This window comes from Prinia subflava, chromosome 6 (genome assembly GCF_021018805.1).
Source record: "Prinia subflava isolate CZ2003 ecotype Zambia chromosome 6, Cam_Psub_1.2, whole genome shotgun sequence".
Taxonomy (NCBI): domain Eukaryota; kingdom Metazoa; phylum Chordata; class Aves; order Passeriformes; family Cisticolidae; genus Prinia; species Prinia subflava.
This window is the reverse complement of record NC_086252.1, coordinates 22,395,802-22,413,381: the sequence shown is the minus strand read 5'-3', so window position 1 is coordinate 22,413,381 and position 17,580 is coordinate 22,395,802. Positions and strand designations below refer to the sequence as shown.

General features: G+C 37.5%; 1 protein-coding gene across 4 annotated transcripts in view; it reads left to right on the top strand.

Annotated features, from left to right (window-relative positions):
* SLC4A10 (solute carrier family 4 member 10) overlaps nucleotides 1-17,580 on the top strand; it is a 152,143-nt gene that overhangs the window by 86,374 nt on the left and 48,189 nt on the right. For all 4 annotated transcript variants that reach the window (XM_063400650.1, XM_063400652.1, XM_063400648.1 and 1 more), the window contains one exon: nucleotides 10,095-10,283. In XM_063400650.1, coding sequence (XP_063256720.1) covers nucleotides 10,095-10,283 — 189 coding nt within the window. The remainder of the gene's footprint in view (nucleotides 1-10,094; nucleotides 10,284-17,580) is intronic.

The window sequence follows — 17,580 nt, the reverse complement described above, 5'->3', positions numbered from 1 at the left end:
CATGCTGCCTCATGTGAATGAGGCGTGTGCTAACTTTCACAACCTAATCTACTGCTATGCTAATTGAAGGCAATCTAGCTTAAAAAAAAATTCCCAAAATACAGGGAAGTATTTATTAGCAATTAAGTTACATGAAAACAGATATGTCCTTGAGAATGAAATCAGGAGTAATGGTACAGTGTAAGTTTTAGAAAGAAATTTTAGGTACATTAACTTCTTAAGATAAAGTTGAATGCATTTTTTTCCAATGAAAGTTTATTTGGCAATTGCAATTCTAGAGCTTGTGCCAGCTTCTGAGCAAGACAAAACATAATGGATGAGTCTTCTCACCCAAAAGTAAAGTGAGATTGAGACTAAATGCCATTTCCTGCTTGCCTGGTGTTTCCCTTAAAGACTGTAACTAGTTAAGGAAAGATACAAAAGACAAAGTAATAAAATTTTCTAGTGCTCATGATTATCAAGGAAGCTCCTTTATGGATAATATATAAATCTATGTAAGTCCTGTATGAAATTATTTTACTTATTTAAATTATAGGTGAGTATTGTTTAGTGGGCTATATTTAACAGTGGAATTAAAATTGGCTTAGATAGTGGTAGCTGCCTTTTGTATTTACATTTTGTATTTATTGTTTATGTCAAACTGACGCAAGATATTATTAATACAAATCTGCAGAAACTTGTGTGGGTTTCTACTCTGTGCTGAGCTCTGATTCTTCCATGACTCATAGTCTGAATCAGACCTTCAAAATTTGTCTTGATAATGATAAAAGATAAACATGAAGAATAAAAAGCAGCTGATTTTAAAGAACAAAGGTGTCTATCAGTATGTTGCATTATTATTTATTTATAAATAATTACGCAGTACTTAGGTCAGCTGCTTGATGTTCTTGTATTACTTTTTTGATTAAATACTATGCTGCATTTTTCAGTCTTAAGCTTTACATTCTTAATGGAGAAATCACTCAACTTCGTCTGTAGTCAGCTAAGAAAACCCTTTCAGAACTGTTTTTTTCTAAGTAGGTAAAAAAGATAAGGATTAATGCAAAAAAAACCAGCTTCAGTGAGCATCCTTTTTCTTTCTTGTTTTTGGAGGATATAGTATATTTTCCAATATAGTGAGGCCCCAACTAATTAATGTTTATAATCTCTTAATCCTTAGTTGTAGTGATTTTGTTTTGGATAATGTGGCCAAGGACTTGAGCATTCATAATACTAATGTAGAAACCCACCACAGATGTAAGCTGTTCTTCACTAGAGAATTTGGGGAGTTACCCTCATGCTATTGCAAGTCAGCCCTAGTTGTGGCTTATCCTGGTTCGTGGATTAGGAAAACCTATTTCTTCTGAGAAGAGGCTTTAGGATGACTTTCATTAATTGGATTGTACCATTTTAATTTAAAAAGTAAATGAAATTGTGTGGCAGATTTTGGATGCATTTTATTTGTTGTATTATTTGCTAGAAGTGATAGGCATCCTTCTCTGATAAGGTGACCTGACACATGATAAGGTTTGCATTTGTTGTGCTTGGTCTTTGAGAGAAGATTATATTTTTCCTTCTCTGAAGATTCAATAAGCAATGATCTATTCTTTTTTTAAAAAAGCTTTGCAGCAGGTGCTTCAGGCAAGTGAATCATTCAGTAAATTACTCATGTTCTGTCAGGTTTCTTTGAAGAGATTTTTTTTTTCTATTTTCTCAAGAAATAAAGTTGCTAATCCTGTTGCTTTTCTGTGTTAATATTATTTGTGCTGTAGCAGTGCTGTTTCTTCAACCAAGTTCCTTTGTAATTTGTTACTTTACTGCCTTGTGTGTAATTCCTGATCTCCGGTGATTAGAGAATGGTACAAAGAGTGTGGCACGCAGTAGGCAGCACTGCAAAAAGGACAGATTGAGAGTAGTGGTAACAAGCACACCATCAAAGCCTGTGTGCTGGGTATCTGAGAAATGTGATCATTCCAAATAATGACAGGCAGTTCGTTTTACTTAAAAGTGGCTGCTGGACCTGAAGATTAGGCAGAACTGGTACCTCTCAGGAAATCCTTTATTGTCTGTTCCAGTCAGCTGCTGTTCCCTGTCAGTAGTTATAATCCTATTTATCTTGTGCTATAGAACACAAATTCTATTTTCACCAGGAACTGTTTCATATTCCAGTTGTACCTGGACAGTCCTGACACTTTAGAATTTAAAGAAATGCTTGCTCTCACCTGTTGGCTTCAATTTTTTTTAACATGCAGCTCTCGTTATCTGGCTTTATAGCCATCTTCATGCCAGGCTTCTCCAGAAGTCCTGGTCACCACTTTTGGTTTTGCTTCCATGTTACTGTGTATATCACCTTTAGGAGAGTTTGTGAAAACAGGTTATGCCCTATGGTTTTAAGGGGTACTCCTGAATTAAATTTGATTCTTGTGCTTCTGATTAATAGCTTAAGATTTTTTTTTTTTAATGCAATCTTTTGCATAATTTTACTGCATTGCTGTAATGCATCCTCTTTTGAAAACAAATAAATTATTTGTACTTTCTTTCTTTCTTGCCTTAATGCTTTGTTAGCGAGAAATGTGTGCTGTGTGTTTATTGTTAATGTCTTGCTATCTGGGCTATATTCCAATATCAAATTACATTTCTATTAATGCAGTGCCAGTCTTCATATCTTTGGAGAGGTACACTTAAACTTTATTGCTAAATTGAGACTAAGAATTCCTATTTGTTTTAGTCAAGGCTTTTAATCTATAAACACTTACTCACTAAGGCATTAAATGCTTAGCACTTAGCCCTTGAGAATTTCTATTACTGAAATCTGTATTTTAAAAAATTAATGGGCTTGTGGTAAAATCTACAGATGAAAGCCACCTTTTGTAATGTTTGCATGGTTTCCAGAACATTTTGTATTTTATCCCTGGAAATACTGACAGTTCTGCATAAAAATATTTTGGTACTGTTTATGTGGTGAGAATTTTAAAATCATCCTCTATTCCAGCATGTCCGTTCTCTATTAGGTCTTTTTCATTCCAACTGTCATATTAAAAGATTACTTCATCTACAGGATTGTATATTTCTTTGGACAGGCATACAATTTTCCTTGTTGCAGAAGAACTTATTCATACCTATGATGCTGAATTCACAGACAGCATCTTATTATAATAGAGACTGCTGAGATGAATTTCCAACACTGTCATCATACAGAACAGCATGTTTGTTCCTGAATTTTCTCAAATTGTTCTTAATTTTTGTAAGATGGATTTTGCTTCTCTTAAAAAGAGCTCAGTTCCTCTGCTGAACTTTATCCTGCTTAAAAATGCAATTTTTATTACACATATTTTAGGGGAATTATTACTGTTTCTAATATATGACGTTATTTTTTCATATGTCTTTGCAGTGGCTCCTGTATCAGTAAGTTAGCACTGCATGCACAAGGAATTCCTTTGAACATTATGTAGTAATATTTTATCGATCACTTCTGTATAGAACATATGCTAAAAGGAAGTCTGAAAAATCGATGTAATCAAAACAGTTTATTTTGGAACTTGTCTCTTGAGGATGTATTTGCCAGAATCTGGCTGTACCATTAGAGAGCAGCTTCACTGTGTTGTTCAAGTTGGCAGATGAAAATGTTCTCTTTTGATATTTTCATTTAGTTCCTTTTGAAACCATGTAGATTCTCAGATTACCATCTGGTTTTTTGATTATAACCACTGAATGAACCCTAAAGGTTCCTCTATTTAACATATGATGCCATTTTCTGTTGTTTGGTTCAAAAACTATTCAGTCCAGCCTTTAATGGCAATACTTTCTTTACAGCATGAGGCACAGAACTTGCATATTCTTATAGTTGGGCAGAGTGTTCTGTGAACAAACGTCAAACCTTGTCAAATACAAACTGTGGCCTCTGTTGCACAGTGGAGCTTTGGTGACTTGCACATATTTGAAATATTCCCATGCATTTTAAATGGTTTAATTGTAATAATGGTTTCTTTTTAAAATCAAATTTTAAATCTGCCCTTGCTTTCCAATCCCAAGATCTGACTTTTTTTTCCCCAAGCAGTCTTTTGTATGTTCCTCACGACTGAATTTTCAATCTGTGTAACAGCTTAATCTTGTGATTGAGGTCACCGGACTCCGTGCTCAGCAACTCAGGGCATTACATCCCAAGTGTGCAATTTTATTGATTTCGTTAATATCACGTTAAGCTTTCAATCTGAACAAGTCCTTTACTTTTGTTTCCTTTAAGCTCTATTACTCCATGATAATGACATATTTTAACTGGCTCAAGTTACAATTTTATTTCACTGGAGCCTTTTGTTTCATCTGCAGCACTCACATTGTGTTATGTTTCTGACAGAGCTTTTATGGTACATTTAACTTTTATTACAAACACTGTAATAAAGCGTGGGATTGCCTGTGAGTAATCTGCTTCTCTGTTTGACCCTACACCTGTCTTTTGTTCAGCTTTCACCTTCTCACCCAGGTTTCTACATTTGTTTGCTTTATTTTCAGCTTAGCGTGTGGCAGTAACCTCTACAGAGAAACTGTCAGGTTTTGCTCCTTTGTCTGTGGGTAAATTGTAGATCTCGTACCAACTTCTAAGTAACACTGTCTTTTTTTGTGGTTGTTTTGTTTTCCCATGTTAACCACAACTGTAGGAATCTTTTTAGGTTGCACAAGTCAATTTCAGCTTGCAAAATATATTTTTTATGAGGCATCCACTGTGCCTGCAGTTCTGAACTGCAAGCTGGGAATTTTGGCCTTGTCCCTGCAATATACAGTTCTGTGACATACTTGCCCTTATTCCTCAGTAAAATTACATACTGTTATTTAAAAAGCAGAGATTTTTTTCATTCTTTCTTTGCTTTTCAAGTATGTTAACTGAGTAACTGAACCAGATAATTTCAGGTAAAGCTGGAAATAGAATCTGTGTCTCGGAGCATTGGAATGCTCTGCCCTCTTGGATGGGCTGTTAAATCTGCTGGCTTTGATAGCTTGCTTATAATCACCATTGTAAACAATGTAAATGGGTCTTGGTTCACAAGTGCAGCCCAGAAATCCCAATTGTTGGGTTTGTATTGCTCCTCCTGCCTGAGTCACTAGGGAAGGATATATTTGGGTTCCTCTTTATAGAAGTGTTAAGATAAAGGAGAGTTTTCCAGCTGATTGTCTTCCATAAAGCAATGCATTAGGGTTGCTTGGTTTTTTCTTCCCTCTTTGTAAGGGCAATGACCACAAGCCAGAAAAATGTAGGCTTTTAAATTAGGTTTTAAATTAGGATTTGGGTTAAAACTTTTATGTTTTAAATTAGGATACTCAGCTGTCACTGTAATCATGATGCACGCAAAAGCCTGTGTGTTTTATATTTTGTCATTATCTCTCATTTTTCCCTACAATTGTACAGTTATAAAATTTGGAAGTGTGAATGCTAACACCCTTGCTGGTATATACTGAATTCAATTTCTGCTGTAAACTGTCAGTGCCAACCTACATCAGGAGCATATGAGCCCAGCAATATCTTTTTGGACTTCACAGGTATTTTGGTACAAATACAGTATGTCTTCCATAAATTTATTCTGTGTTTCACCTGAACATTCTGTGTATTATTGCACATGAGGTGGTGAGCACACTGTGAACCTGGTGAAGAGGGGAGCGAGCTCTCACCACACTTGAGAGACTCCTCATTGTCCATTTGCCTGGACCTGAGGGGCTCCACGTGGGTCTGGCCACGTGTCTCTGTACAGAGCTGCAGTTCCTCCAGAGTGAGGGGAAGCAGGCAGCCTCCTTTTGCATCCTTGACGACTCTAGAGGTGGGACAGATGGAATTTTCTTTGCTGGGCCACACGTGAGCCGTGCTGCATTTGAACTGATACGAATTGTCTGCACCCCAGTGCTGTAATTCACAGCCTGGGTAAATTGTTCACAGGTGGTGATGAGTTATAGCTCACTCACTGTAATGGCTTGTTCAAGTACTCACTTTGCTCACATTTACTCACAAAATTAATTTTATACAGATGATGTATTGTAACTGGGTGTGAATGGAGAAAACATTCTTGCAATGAAGTGAAAGCCCAAGTTTCTTTGGGTTCTTTTAAATGCCCAGGTCAGGGAGAATATCTCTCTTTACCAGCTTGAATAAACGATTTCATGGTTCCAGTATCAACCAAGATTCCTTACTGAAGAAACATCCTACTTTAATGTACTTGATGTCATCAGAATTGTTACTGTGTGAGCATTTAATAGAATGGGTAACACTGTGCTGCTGAATATTCCACAGGTTACTCATGTTCTTAAAGCTTCATATGGTAGTGAAGCATCCTTGGAAAATGGAATGGTGAGATGTGTTTCTGTCTAGAAGGGGGCCGTGCAGATTTGAAAAGGTCATTCAAGAAGAAAATTCTTTAAAACAAAGATTATTTACTCCTTTTTTTCATATGGAGTGTGAAGAAATGGCTGCTTGTTCTAGATACAAAAGTGAAGACTAGAGCTTTGAAAGTCCGTACAGCTTCAACTGATGTGAGCATGTAGGCTCTTCTACTCACAGGATTAAAGAATTACAGTCTATTTTGAAAATTATATGTTTAAAATGCTCCTTTTGGCCATTTACTCTTGAACTTTACCATGTTGCTCTTGTTTTCAAGCCTATCTTTGCAGTTAAGGGTGTTACGGATACTGCAGGGGGCTGGGCTTTTAAAAAAAATTTTGCGAAGCTTGGGAAGAAACTGAAAAGGAATCCCATAATGATAGGTGTGGATGGACACAGACTTTCTTATTTCAGGTCACATCTTTGCAGGGATTGAAAAAGGGGTCAAAATAAAGCTATCTGTCAGAAATTTGACTGTATTTAAGCTCCTGCAGCTAGTACAGCAACTGGGTCTATATTAAAAGAATGACAACTGGGGGGAGATGTCAAGGCAAGAAAGCACATTTTCACTCTTTCTAAAACTGAATACATCTCCCTTATTACATGTGGCAGCAGTGCTGCAGTAAAGGGAAGTCATGGTAAAAAACTAAAAAACTCCAGGTAAGCCACTTTCTTCTTTCTGTCAGGAAATAAAAACTGTTAGTCACCACACTGGCACAAATTCTGTTGCTTCTGTGGCTGTTAACAAGTCTAGCAGGGCATTCTAGGGAAAGGAAGAGGCTAGGGATTTGATTTTCTTTTTCCTGTAATTTCCTCTCCTAAATGGATAAACTTAAATATTGACATCATCCTCAGCCATTCTTATATTTTAATATTTAATGTGGAATATACTGTTATTCCAGGAATGACACCATACAAGTAGAGTTCCACTTATCTGGAAGCAAGGGGATGACCTTAAATTTACTCTCCTAGAGGAATCTTTTTTTCTTCCTTTGGATTGATGTACTAAGAGTGTCTAAAGACAAGATAGTCATATCCTTAGGGCAGAGGCAAGTCTCAAAAGGCAATAGAGGAGGAAAATATATATTTTTCTTGGAGAAGGAGACTTGTTTCCATTTTTCATGTGTTGCAAATTCTTGTCTCCTTAACATATTCTACTGAAGACTTTTCTCAAACTTGTGTTACCCTCTCCTTTGGCTTTCTGTCATATATCTTGCTGCTATGCCTCCCTCTCTCTCTCTCTCTGTCTCATTAGGGTCTAGAGTGATAAAAAAGCACCTCTGTCTACACTGGGAGTGCAGAAATAACTGACCTGATGGTGTCTGAATTAACTCTGGAGATAGAAGTTCCCTTCAGGCTCAGGTGAAGCACCCTGAGGACAGAGTTTTCTAGTTTGGGCACGATATGGGGCAACATTGCTCCTTGGTAGGAGCTGTTTGGTCAGCCCTGGTGTTGATACTGCACAGGATGAAGTTGCTGGGGGTGGCATCCAGTACAGCATTGAAAACCTCTGCCTGATTCTGCATTGCAAAGCTCTGGATACATCGCTCATGGTCACATCTCTTGGCAGCTGCATTTACGTGCACCCCATCCTTGTCTTAGTGTGTGTCACTGTAGAGTCATTGGCAGCCTCTCCATCACAAGTGAAACATGCAGGTTTCTTGTTGTTCAGCTCTCAAGCAGGTGTGTGATACATTGGCTTGTTATGTTGATATTGAGAACGTCAGAAAAACTTGTGTATTTTAAGTGTATATACAGTGCATAGGTGACTGTTAGCAATTAAACTCTGCTTTTAACCAGCGTAGTTATTTAATGTCTTTTATTATCCCTCTTCTGTTGCTCTTGGCCGTTATCAAAGGCATGACAAATGATGTCTCTACTGATGATGCATCTGCTTTTTATTTTTCCTGCTCTTCTTGCTTTTCCACTGAGTTTGCTGGCAGATATGAATCTGACTCCAGCACAGAATCATGAGCTGTCTGGATTTTCAGTACAAGGAGTTTTGGACTCAGCTTATTATATCACTATTTTTGTGCAGTACAGTTCCTTCCAATTGATATACAAGGGCAGTGTGTACTTAAATGCTGTTATACATGCTTTGATACAGATTTTTTTTCCTTTATTTTTCTGTTAAGCATCATTACTGTTGGTAACAGTATTTCCTCAATTAATAATAATAAAAATCCCACAAAATTCTCAACAATTCTTTCCCATTTGAAACACATAATGCATGTCATAGAATCATGGAATCATAGAGTGGTGTGGGTTGGAAGGGAGCCATAAAGATCATTTAGTTTGAATCCCCCTGCTGTAGGCAGGGACACCTTTAATTGGACCTGGTTGCTCAGAACCTTGCCTGGAACAACTCCAGGGATGTGGCATCCACAGTTTCCCTGGGCAACCTGTGCCAGTGCCTGACCGCCCTCACAATAAAGAATTTTTTTCCTAATAATCTAAAACTAATCTCAATTTAATTCCATTACCCCTTGTCCTGTCAGTACATGCCCTTTTAAACAGTCTTGCCCTGTCTTTCCTCTGAGTTCCCTTTGGGTACTGGAAGGCTGTGATTAGGTGATCCCAAAGCCCTCTCTTTTCCAGGCTTGGTCCAAGTTCTCTCAGCCTGGAGCTTGTGTGTGTGATGCTTCCTGTAGCTGGAGCAGGATGGTTCCATGCACAGGCTCCCCTTGGTCGGCTGACCTGTGGTGTAAACCACCACTGTGGAGTTCCCTTTGTTGCCTCTGTCTCTGATTTTTACCTCTGCTTGTGGCTGTTCTTCAGAGACAGCTCCTCATGCTCAGTCCCTGTCTGATATAGACGGTGACCCCTCAGCTTTTCCTTCCCTTCCTGTCTCTTAGGAACAGCCTGCAGCCGTCGATAGCCACGCTCCAATCGTGGAATTTGCCCCACTAATGTCAGTAATGGCACCAAGGTCATAACTTTCTAGCAGCACTGTGGCTTCCAGCCCCTGGTGTTTGTCCATTCTGTGTGCTTTGGTGTAAAAGCACCTCATTGAGCTGTGTTACCTTGCTAGAGGAATGGCTGTGTGTGTACAAATAGTGTTGAATATGAATACTTAAGAGTATTTTCTGCTAGTGCACTGCAAAAATGGTTGTAATTTCTTTGTAGGGGAATCAGTTTCACTCTCACCTCCTTGAAATGATCCTCTTGCAGGCACATTTACATCTGTCAGTAGAAATAGATTCTATTTGGTATCACAAATAATGCAGCAATTTTTCTGTATTGTCTTACCTGAACTTTCTTTGTATTGCACTGAAGATGTTGTAATTATAGTTACAAGAAATAAAGACTGTCATCTCCTGTGGTAAGTACAAAGGGAATATAAAAATTGTTTCCTCACAGCATGTCAGTCCTTTGTAGGAAATAGAACAGGAGTTTTTCAGAAAAAAACCATTTTATACAGATCATAACCCTGGATTTCAATATGCTGTATACTAGAGTGCTTAAGGACTGACCTCAAAGTTGTTGCATAGGTGACCTGAATTTGTGAACTTCATAATTTTTTAAGGATTTTTTAATATTAAGAGCATCCTTTTCTCCCTGCCCTTCCTCTGTCTCTCTTTCTCCCCAAAAGTGAAACACTTCTAGATAAAACTTACATTTAATTGTGTTGCATTTAGGGAACTGGTGCATTTTGTTTTTAATCCTATAGGGTACTAATAATTTTTATTGCAATTCAAAAGATAAAATGTTTCCTCTTTCCCCTCTTTTATTATGTTTATGTATATATTTTCAGATATGATTCTGGACCAGCAGGTGGGTTCTGGGCAGCTCAGTGAGGATGTTCGTCACAGAGTGCATGAGGCGTTACTGAAACAGCATCACCATCAGAACCAGAAGAAGCTGAGCAACAGGATCCCAATCGTAAGATCCTTTGCTGATATTGGCAAGAAGCAGTCTGAGCCCCATTCCATGGACAAAAATGGTAATGCTTTATTTTACATTTTCAGCCTTCACTAGCATCTGCCTGTTTGGTGTTGCATGTGCTTTGTACCCACAGCTTAACAGTGTGATTCTGCTCTGGAAAGCTACCCTGTAAAAATGGGACTTTTTGCATGAGAGTGACTCCTCTTATGCATTCAGAAATATACCTGCTCAAATTTGAAATTTGGCTACCTTGCACAACTCAGGGCTGGGCAGAGCTACTCAAGGGACCTCACTGAGGTGTTGGAAGATGTGCTGGTTGCCCAGGCACCCTGGGTAACCCGTGGCACGCTATTTCCCAAGCAGACTAGGTACACTTTGGGTGCTCCGTGCAATTCCTCAGACTGAGCTTGAGCGTCTTTGCACTGGGTTGTTCTGAACTGTGGACAGGCTCCATCAGTGCCAGGAATGTGGTAGGACTATATTTGACATCTGTTGACTGTCCAGGAGCTGTTTATTTAAAATGTAGTGGATTGCTGAAATAGTTTCTAAGTCAATGATAGTGTATACATTAGCTAGAGTTCAACTGCTGATTCAGATTTTATAGGTGAGTTTGAGGGGTTGAAAAATGAGGCAAACATTTCAAGATGATACTATTGGAGAGCTGTACCTTATTCTTTCCGAAAATCCTTTTTGGGAAAATCAGGATAATGCAAATGAAAAATGTTACAGAATGGTTCTAGAGTAAAATATTAGCGTAACTTTTTTGTTTTCCATGCTTTTACAGAAGACCTTGCAAGGTGTATTGTTGTTGCAGGTCATCATAATGAAAGATCATTTCTTATTGCTCTTTCCTTATTTGCAGAAACAAAGGTCTGTGCTAAGAAATTTGCAGCCAAATTTTGCAAATATTTTTCAGTTAACTCTTATTCCAGAAATCATCTTAACTATAGTGAAATCTCGATCCCTTCTGCTGTCACTCTGTTTCAGAGCCCTACTGAATTCCCCTGTCACCTTGGGAAGTGGGGAGTGAGGAGGCACCATAGCACAGAGAAGGTCAGGGTTGCAAGAGGAATCTGTGTGCTCTGAGGTATAGGACAGAAGGGCAGGAGTACCTGTGCTGCTAATTTGGAAAGATAGGGCTGTTGATATAAAGGTGAACTTGATTTCAAGGAAGAAGCCTTTGTTTCAATCACACCATGTAAGGTTTTAAGAGATCTATATCTAGTTGCTTCCCTGGGGAAGATTCTCAGACCTAAAAGGCAACATATAATTTCATCTGATGAGGATATTAAATAGGAACCTTAATTGTGTCAAAGTGTCATTTTAAGAGAGAGGAAAAAATAATCCTAAGATTTTTAAGGAAAAAATAGTACGAAGATGTGTGTGAATATGCATACAGATGTACAAGAGTTAGTGTAAGTAGGATGATTGTCCATCCTTTTTAAGGCAACTTTCATGTTGATTTATACAGCTCTTGCTGATGACTTTAAACAGATATTCAGGAGACACTAGAGAAAGTTAATGATATAATGATCCTGTACTTAATTTTCACAGGATGTAAGATGGCAGCTTGCATTCCATTAAGCTTTTTGCACCTAGATCTAATGTAATAAATAGGCATTAGATGCCTTAGAGAAGAACCTTCAGGGCAAGCTGTGAAAATATCATGAGCTCAATTTCAGTAACTTTCTGTGTCTGTTAGTGAAACTGATGCAGTAATCCACTCCAGAAACATCTTGCTTTTGCCCAAGTTTCTTCTGGCAAAGTTCCTAGCTCTTTCTAAATTCCCCCCAAAAATAAATTCCACATTAAACACACTGATTTTATGTACTCAGTAGTTAAGTGATTCTCTTAAGTAGAGAGCCATATTCTTACAGTTTTTCATTTGTCTGTCCCTATTTTGTAAGATGAAAAAAATGACAAATGCATTGTTCATGTCCTCGTGTAGAAATGTCCCAGACTACTCCAACCTTTGTTAAAAAAAATCTCAGTCACTTTTACATGTTAATTTAAATTAAATATAGACATCATAAAAATCATATATGTATGTAAAATATAGAATAACCTGTAGAGACTCAATAATTTTAGGGATGCTTATGTGAGAGTATATCAGATTTCTGTCTAAGTTACAGTGAAAAGTTCTAAGCATGAACTTTTTGGACAGAGATGTTTTTTAATCAGTTTGAAGCTTTGTTCTTCTATTTGTGTCCTTTAAGTGCTAATGCACGTTTGGCAGTCTCCTGCACTGACCTCTTCAAAATCAATGATGGCCCTGTGATTAAACAGGGAGGATTTGTTTATTAGAGGTTTTTCTTTTATCATCCATTGCCCTGTTACATTAAAAGGTCTGAATCTTGTTTTATTGCCTGAATTGCATTGAAATTAGTATTAGCTTTAGAAAAGGAAAATCTAGTCTTAACTTTTTGTTTTAAAAGAAAGTAAAATTTTTTTCCCTGTTCAAGACTACTACAAATAAGCAGCTCAGGGGTCTGAGTGGCAACTATTGCCTGAGTACTCCAGGATTTAAAAAGTGGGAAAAGAGAGAATTCTGGAGAGCTGCCTAGTCTCAGCTACACTGACTGTACCTCTTCTGGCATTCTCTTAGTTATTTCCTCACCTTGTGTAACTTGCAAGTGTATGTGGTGTGTAAATGATGCAGGAATCTGCACTGAAATGCTCAGCAGTCAGGAGCTCTGCTGTTCTTAGGAGCTTGACCAGGGGTAGCAGTGAGGTTTCTGATCATTTTCTCTGCCAGTGCCTCCCAAAGGCTGGAGTTCAGCTACAGTGTTATGTTCACTCAGCTATATGTTCCTTTTTCGATGGCCATGGAATGTCTGTATAAGCTACTCATAGTAATATAAAAATGAGTTGTTAAAATATAAGTTTGAATCATGTAAAAGCAAAAGCTGAATATGTGTAAAAGAAAGAAAAAGTAAGGTATAGACAACTTGTATTATTGTCCAAGAGAGCACTGTAAGACACATCTTGTTTCTTGAGGACAAACTGGTAAAATTCATTCAAGGCATCTTTTTAATCTTTGTTCCCATTTGTCCACAAACATTGTGTAGAATGTATGAAGGTAAGATGTTTCTAATATGGCCACCAGTAGCAGTATTTTTCTCTCCTTTTAATAAAAAGAAGGACTCAAAATATTGCTGCTTTTACTTTCTGGATGATCAGCTTAATTCCTACGAGAGTGTGGGGAGAGAAACAAATCATCCCAGATTCTGCTGGTGAATTTAGAGCCCAGTTCAGCCCTGCCAGAGACAGGAGTTTTGGTAAGGAGCACATGCCAGGAGCTTTAGAAGGGCCAGTTGTTTGTTCCTGCTGAAATGAGACAGGGGAACTTGGACACTTTTTCTGCACAAAAGGAAATTCTCTCTTTGGTTAAATTTGGGATTAGTGTTAGACAGCTGAGCTGGAAACAATCCTTAGCAGTCTGTTGATTGTAAAAAAGGTGATTCAGAGCCCTGAGTCCCTGATCTGTGGGTTCTGTGGTACAGCTGAGGATTCAAACTCCCTTCTTTGTCCAAGTCCTTGACAATAGTAGCTTATCAATGTGTCAATTTTCAGATGTTCAGGAGCAAAGTCTGAAAATGAATACATAAATTAATTCAGTATATGGCAGCACCACTGACAGGCCATTGTGATATCTTTGCTGGAAGATAGTTGTACATATGTTCTCCCTCCATTTTTCTTTGTTTATGAGTCTGTCAGACCATCTAGTTAATTTGCTTTGTATTTAGTAGTATTATCTTTTGTTTACAATGGCTTTTCTTCACATCCTCTGCAGGGCTAAGATGTCAGGGTGCTATGGATTTACCATGCATTTTTAATGCTGCCATGCTGTGTTTAACTTTCACTTTTCATTAGGCATCAAAACTGTGAGAATTAAAAGCCTGCTTTTGATGTTCCAATAAAAAACGACAGTCAAATTTGGCATAAGAGCAGGAAAAATGATTTTTTTTAATAGGCTGATTTGACACAAAATACCCAAAATAGAAGGTGGGAAGTGATATTAGCATAAATACTGTGAAAGCCAGGTAAAAATGTGAATTTTTTTCACTGGTAAATCATCTTTAGAAAGTTTGCTTTGTAAAGGAATTTAACCTATTTTTATTGAGATGAGTAGGTTTCACACTCTGATATCTCAGAGCTGACCAATGATATGGTCTAAAAAGCCAAGGATGACTGCAAATATATGACACCTCTCTATTTTATAGGAAAGCTAAAATAATTTCATAAGCCTTTCCCCTTTCATAAAAGGTGTTCTGAAATTCAGAGTTTAAGCGTGTGTGGCATGAGAAAATAACTGATTCTGTGAAAATGTAGTTAGGAAAAGGAGTTTTGATCATATAAATATTTAAGGGTTTTGAGTGGCTATTTCACTTTTAGTCTAAGGGGCATGTAGGTTTCATATATATATATATATATGTGTGTGTGTGTGTATATAAAATGAAGTCTAGCAGGGCTTATACTGGTTAAAGTCCAAGTGGAAGGAACCTGGTGGGGGACTACAGCAAGCTAAGTCAATTGTATTGTCATGCACCTTGCTGAAGTGTTCTTTACCCACAATGAATGATCTTATGCCTGTTTTCTGTTCCATACTTATGCCATTTATAAGACCTTCTTCTCCCTTGACATCAGAGCAGGCACATTATTAGTGTAAAAATTGGATTACACCACACATCATGTCTGAGAAAAGTTGAAATTCCTAGCAAAGGTTTATTGTTATTCTGAAGAGCTTGAATAAAGCAATGGCAAATTAGATTTGGGATCTTTGGAGTTAATAACATGAGCTGCTGAAACTGTTCATTTTGACATGTTCTTTTCTAAATCTTTTCCCACTTATTTCAATTAGCGTGATGGGGGAGAGGTATTGGAGTCTATGCTTGTCCTAATTTAGGGTAGTGTCCTTTAGAATCCTGGAAAGTCAGAATTCCCAGTCATGTCGTGATGCTAGTTACCTTCATCAGTTTCCCAATCTTTTCTAAAGATCAGTTCAAGGATTTGTGCCATAACTCAGAGCGACCTTCCAGCAGGTGAATCTCCCATGTCAATATTATCACCTGGAGAAAGGTGGGCATGGCCTGGAGCCCCATCAAAAGGGTGGGGAGGCACTCCTAAGTACATCACCATGCACTTTGAATTTGGGAGCAAATCACAACCCATGCCATCGATATACTGACAAGTTTCCTGAAGTATTGGATCTGGATCAAGGGAGAAGAGGAGGCAAACTAAAAGATAATTCTGCCTTAGGGTTGCTAATGCTCTATTTCTTCTCAAATGTATATATTTTAATCAGGTTGTATTTTCCACAGGTTTTTATACTATTAAAATATAACTTGTATTTCTGAACATTTTCATCTGATATTTATTCTTTCTTTCTCCACGTTTCCTTGTACCCATGATAAAATGTGTAATCTGTATGTATAAAACTGTATCATTCATCTTTGTATTTCTTTATTTTGCTCTGTCTTTGTTGTGTCTGTCTCTAACAGGCTCATCTCATCTCTGTATCTTCCTCATCTCCTATCCTTTGGGTTCTGTAAACTCCCTGAAGGTTCAGAGGTAGTATAAATACCTATACTTGCTTGGGCTTCAGATCATTTCAAATGTACACCCATATCTCCATCTCAGTTTCTTGTCAGCATGCAAATTCTTGCTATAGTGATTTCAAAAAATACCTCAGGCCTTTGTCCGCAGCTGTGACGCACTGAAGAGAAGTTTGTGTGGAGTTTGTTTTGGTGGGGGGGCAGTGCCATTTCTTTATAAGTTCATTTTCTTACATCAATTTATAAAACTGCAAATCACAGCATTTTAGTTTATACTGCATGACTTCATGTGGATTGTGCTCGGGATATTCAGACCTAGCATTAGAAAAACAGCTAAAGCGACTTCTTCCTCATCCTCTTAGATTGCATATCATTAGTGAACACCAAATCTCCCTGTACTTATGGAGTGCAATGGGAGTGACACACACAATGCAGCCTGCAGAGATGCTGTCACTGCTCTGTTATATTAGAAATTTATCATATACTTAGGAAAACTTACTGTTTTTCAGTTTTTGAGTTTTGGTCTGGACAGTGTTGTACATTTAGATTTGAAAAATTGATGACTAGTTTCAATGAAAAGTCTGAAGAAGTTTGAAAATCAGGATTTTTTTCCTGAATAGGAAGAGATATGTATGGTTTACAATAATGGTTTACAAGAATAACAACTTCTTCTGGTTTAGTTTCCTTTGATGTGTTGGTTGCATCAGTTTGTTTCCATTAACTTTGTGATTGGTGTCTGACTACAGTATTTTGTGGTTTTGTCATTGATGTTCTAGAAACATCTTGGATTTTGAGAGATAACCACAAGGCACATAGTTAAATGTCTTAAGATCTACATTTTAGGGGTGAAGAATATGTTACATGTGAGAATTTATTTGAATTATTTTTTTTTAATTTGCCAGGACTAACTATGTCAAAAATGCCAAACTGTATCTGCAAGTGCAAACTTCTATTATTGTAACAAATGTGGACCTAATTTTGATTTATAAATGGCTTGACTTTGCATGAAAGAGTGTTTTTTGTGTGAATTCTTGCTCTAGTCAAAGCTCTGGCAATTTCACATTATCTGAAAAAGACACTTGTTTTTTATATATGCCAAATTTTTAAAAACATAATTTTAAAAATGTGCTGATATTGGCTATTTATTACATAGAAAAGCTGTTACACCAATTATAGCATGGTTTTATCTGTTATGTATTAAGTTCATTTGTATGTACCCTGGATACTTCAATTAGACCACATTGTGCACTTGATATTTAAAATTGTTTGAATGGAGCTGATGAATTCTCAAAGAATTCAGCTCTTCATGTGCTTTACGAAATCAAGGCTTCAGCTTTATAATGACTCAAAGAATTACATTGCACTCTTGAAGGATAAAGTTCTGTATTTACCCCACAGAATGTGTAAATAACCATTTTGCTTGGAGTGCTGGGCTGGAACTGGTGAGGAGAGGGCAGGAAAGAGTGAAATGGTGAGGCTGTTGCTGCTCTTACCCTCCTTGTAGGGAGCTGATGGTTTATGCCTTCACTGTTCTTAGCAGCCTAAACCCATATTTTCAGCTAAAACAAAAGAAGTAATAAACCATGACAAATGCTTGAAATCTGGCTAGAGTTTGGGGTTACTTTTGTGGGGTTTTTTTTGTGAAAAGAGATTATCTGTTGTCTCTACCTTGTATCTTTGATTGTTACTCAATACAATAAAAAACCCAAACTTGTTGTTCCACGATCCAGAAAGCTGTCTTGAGTTGTAGAGCTATTTAAACATGTCTTTCTGCCTCAAGGTAAAACTTGTGTTCTTTCA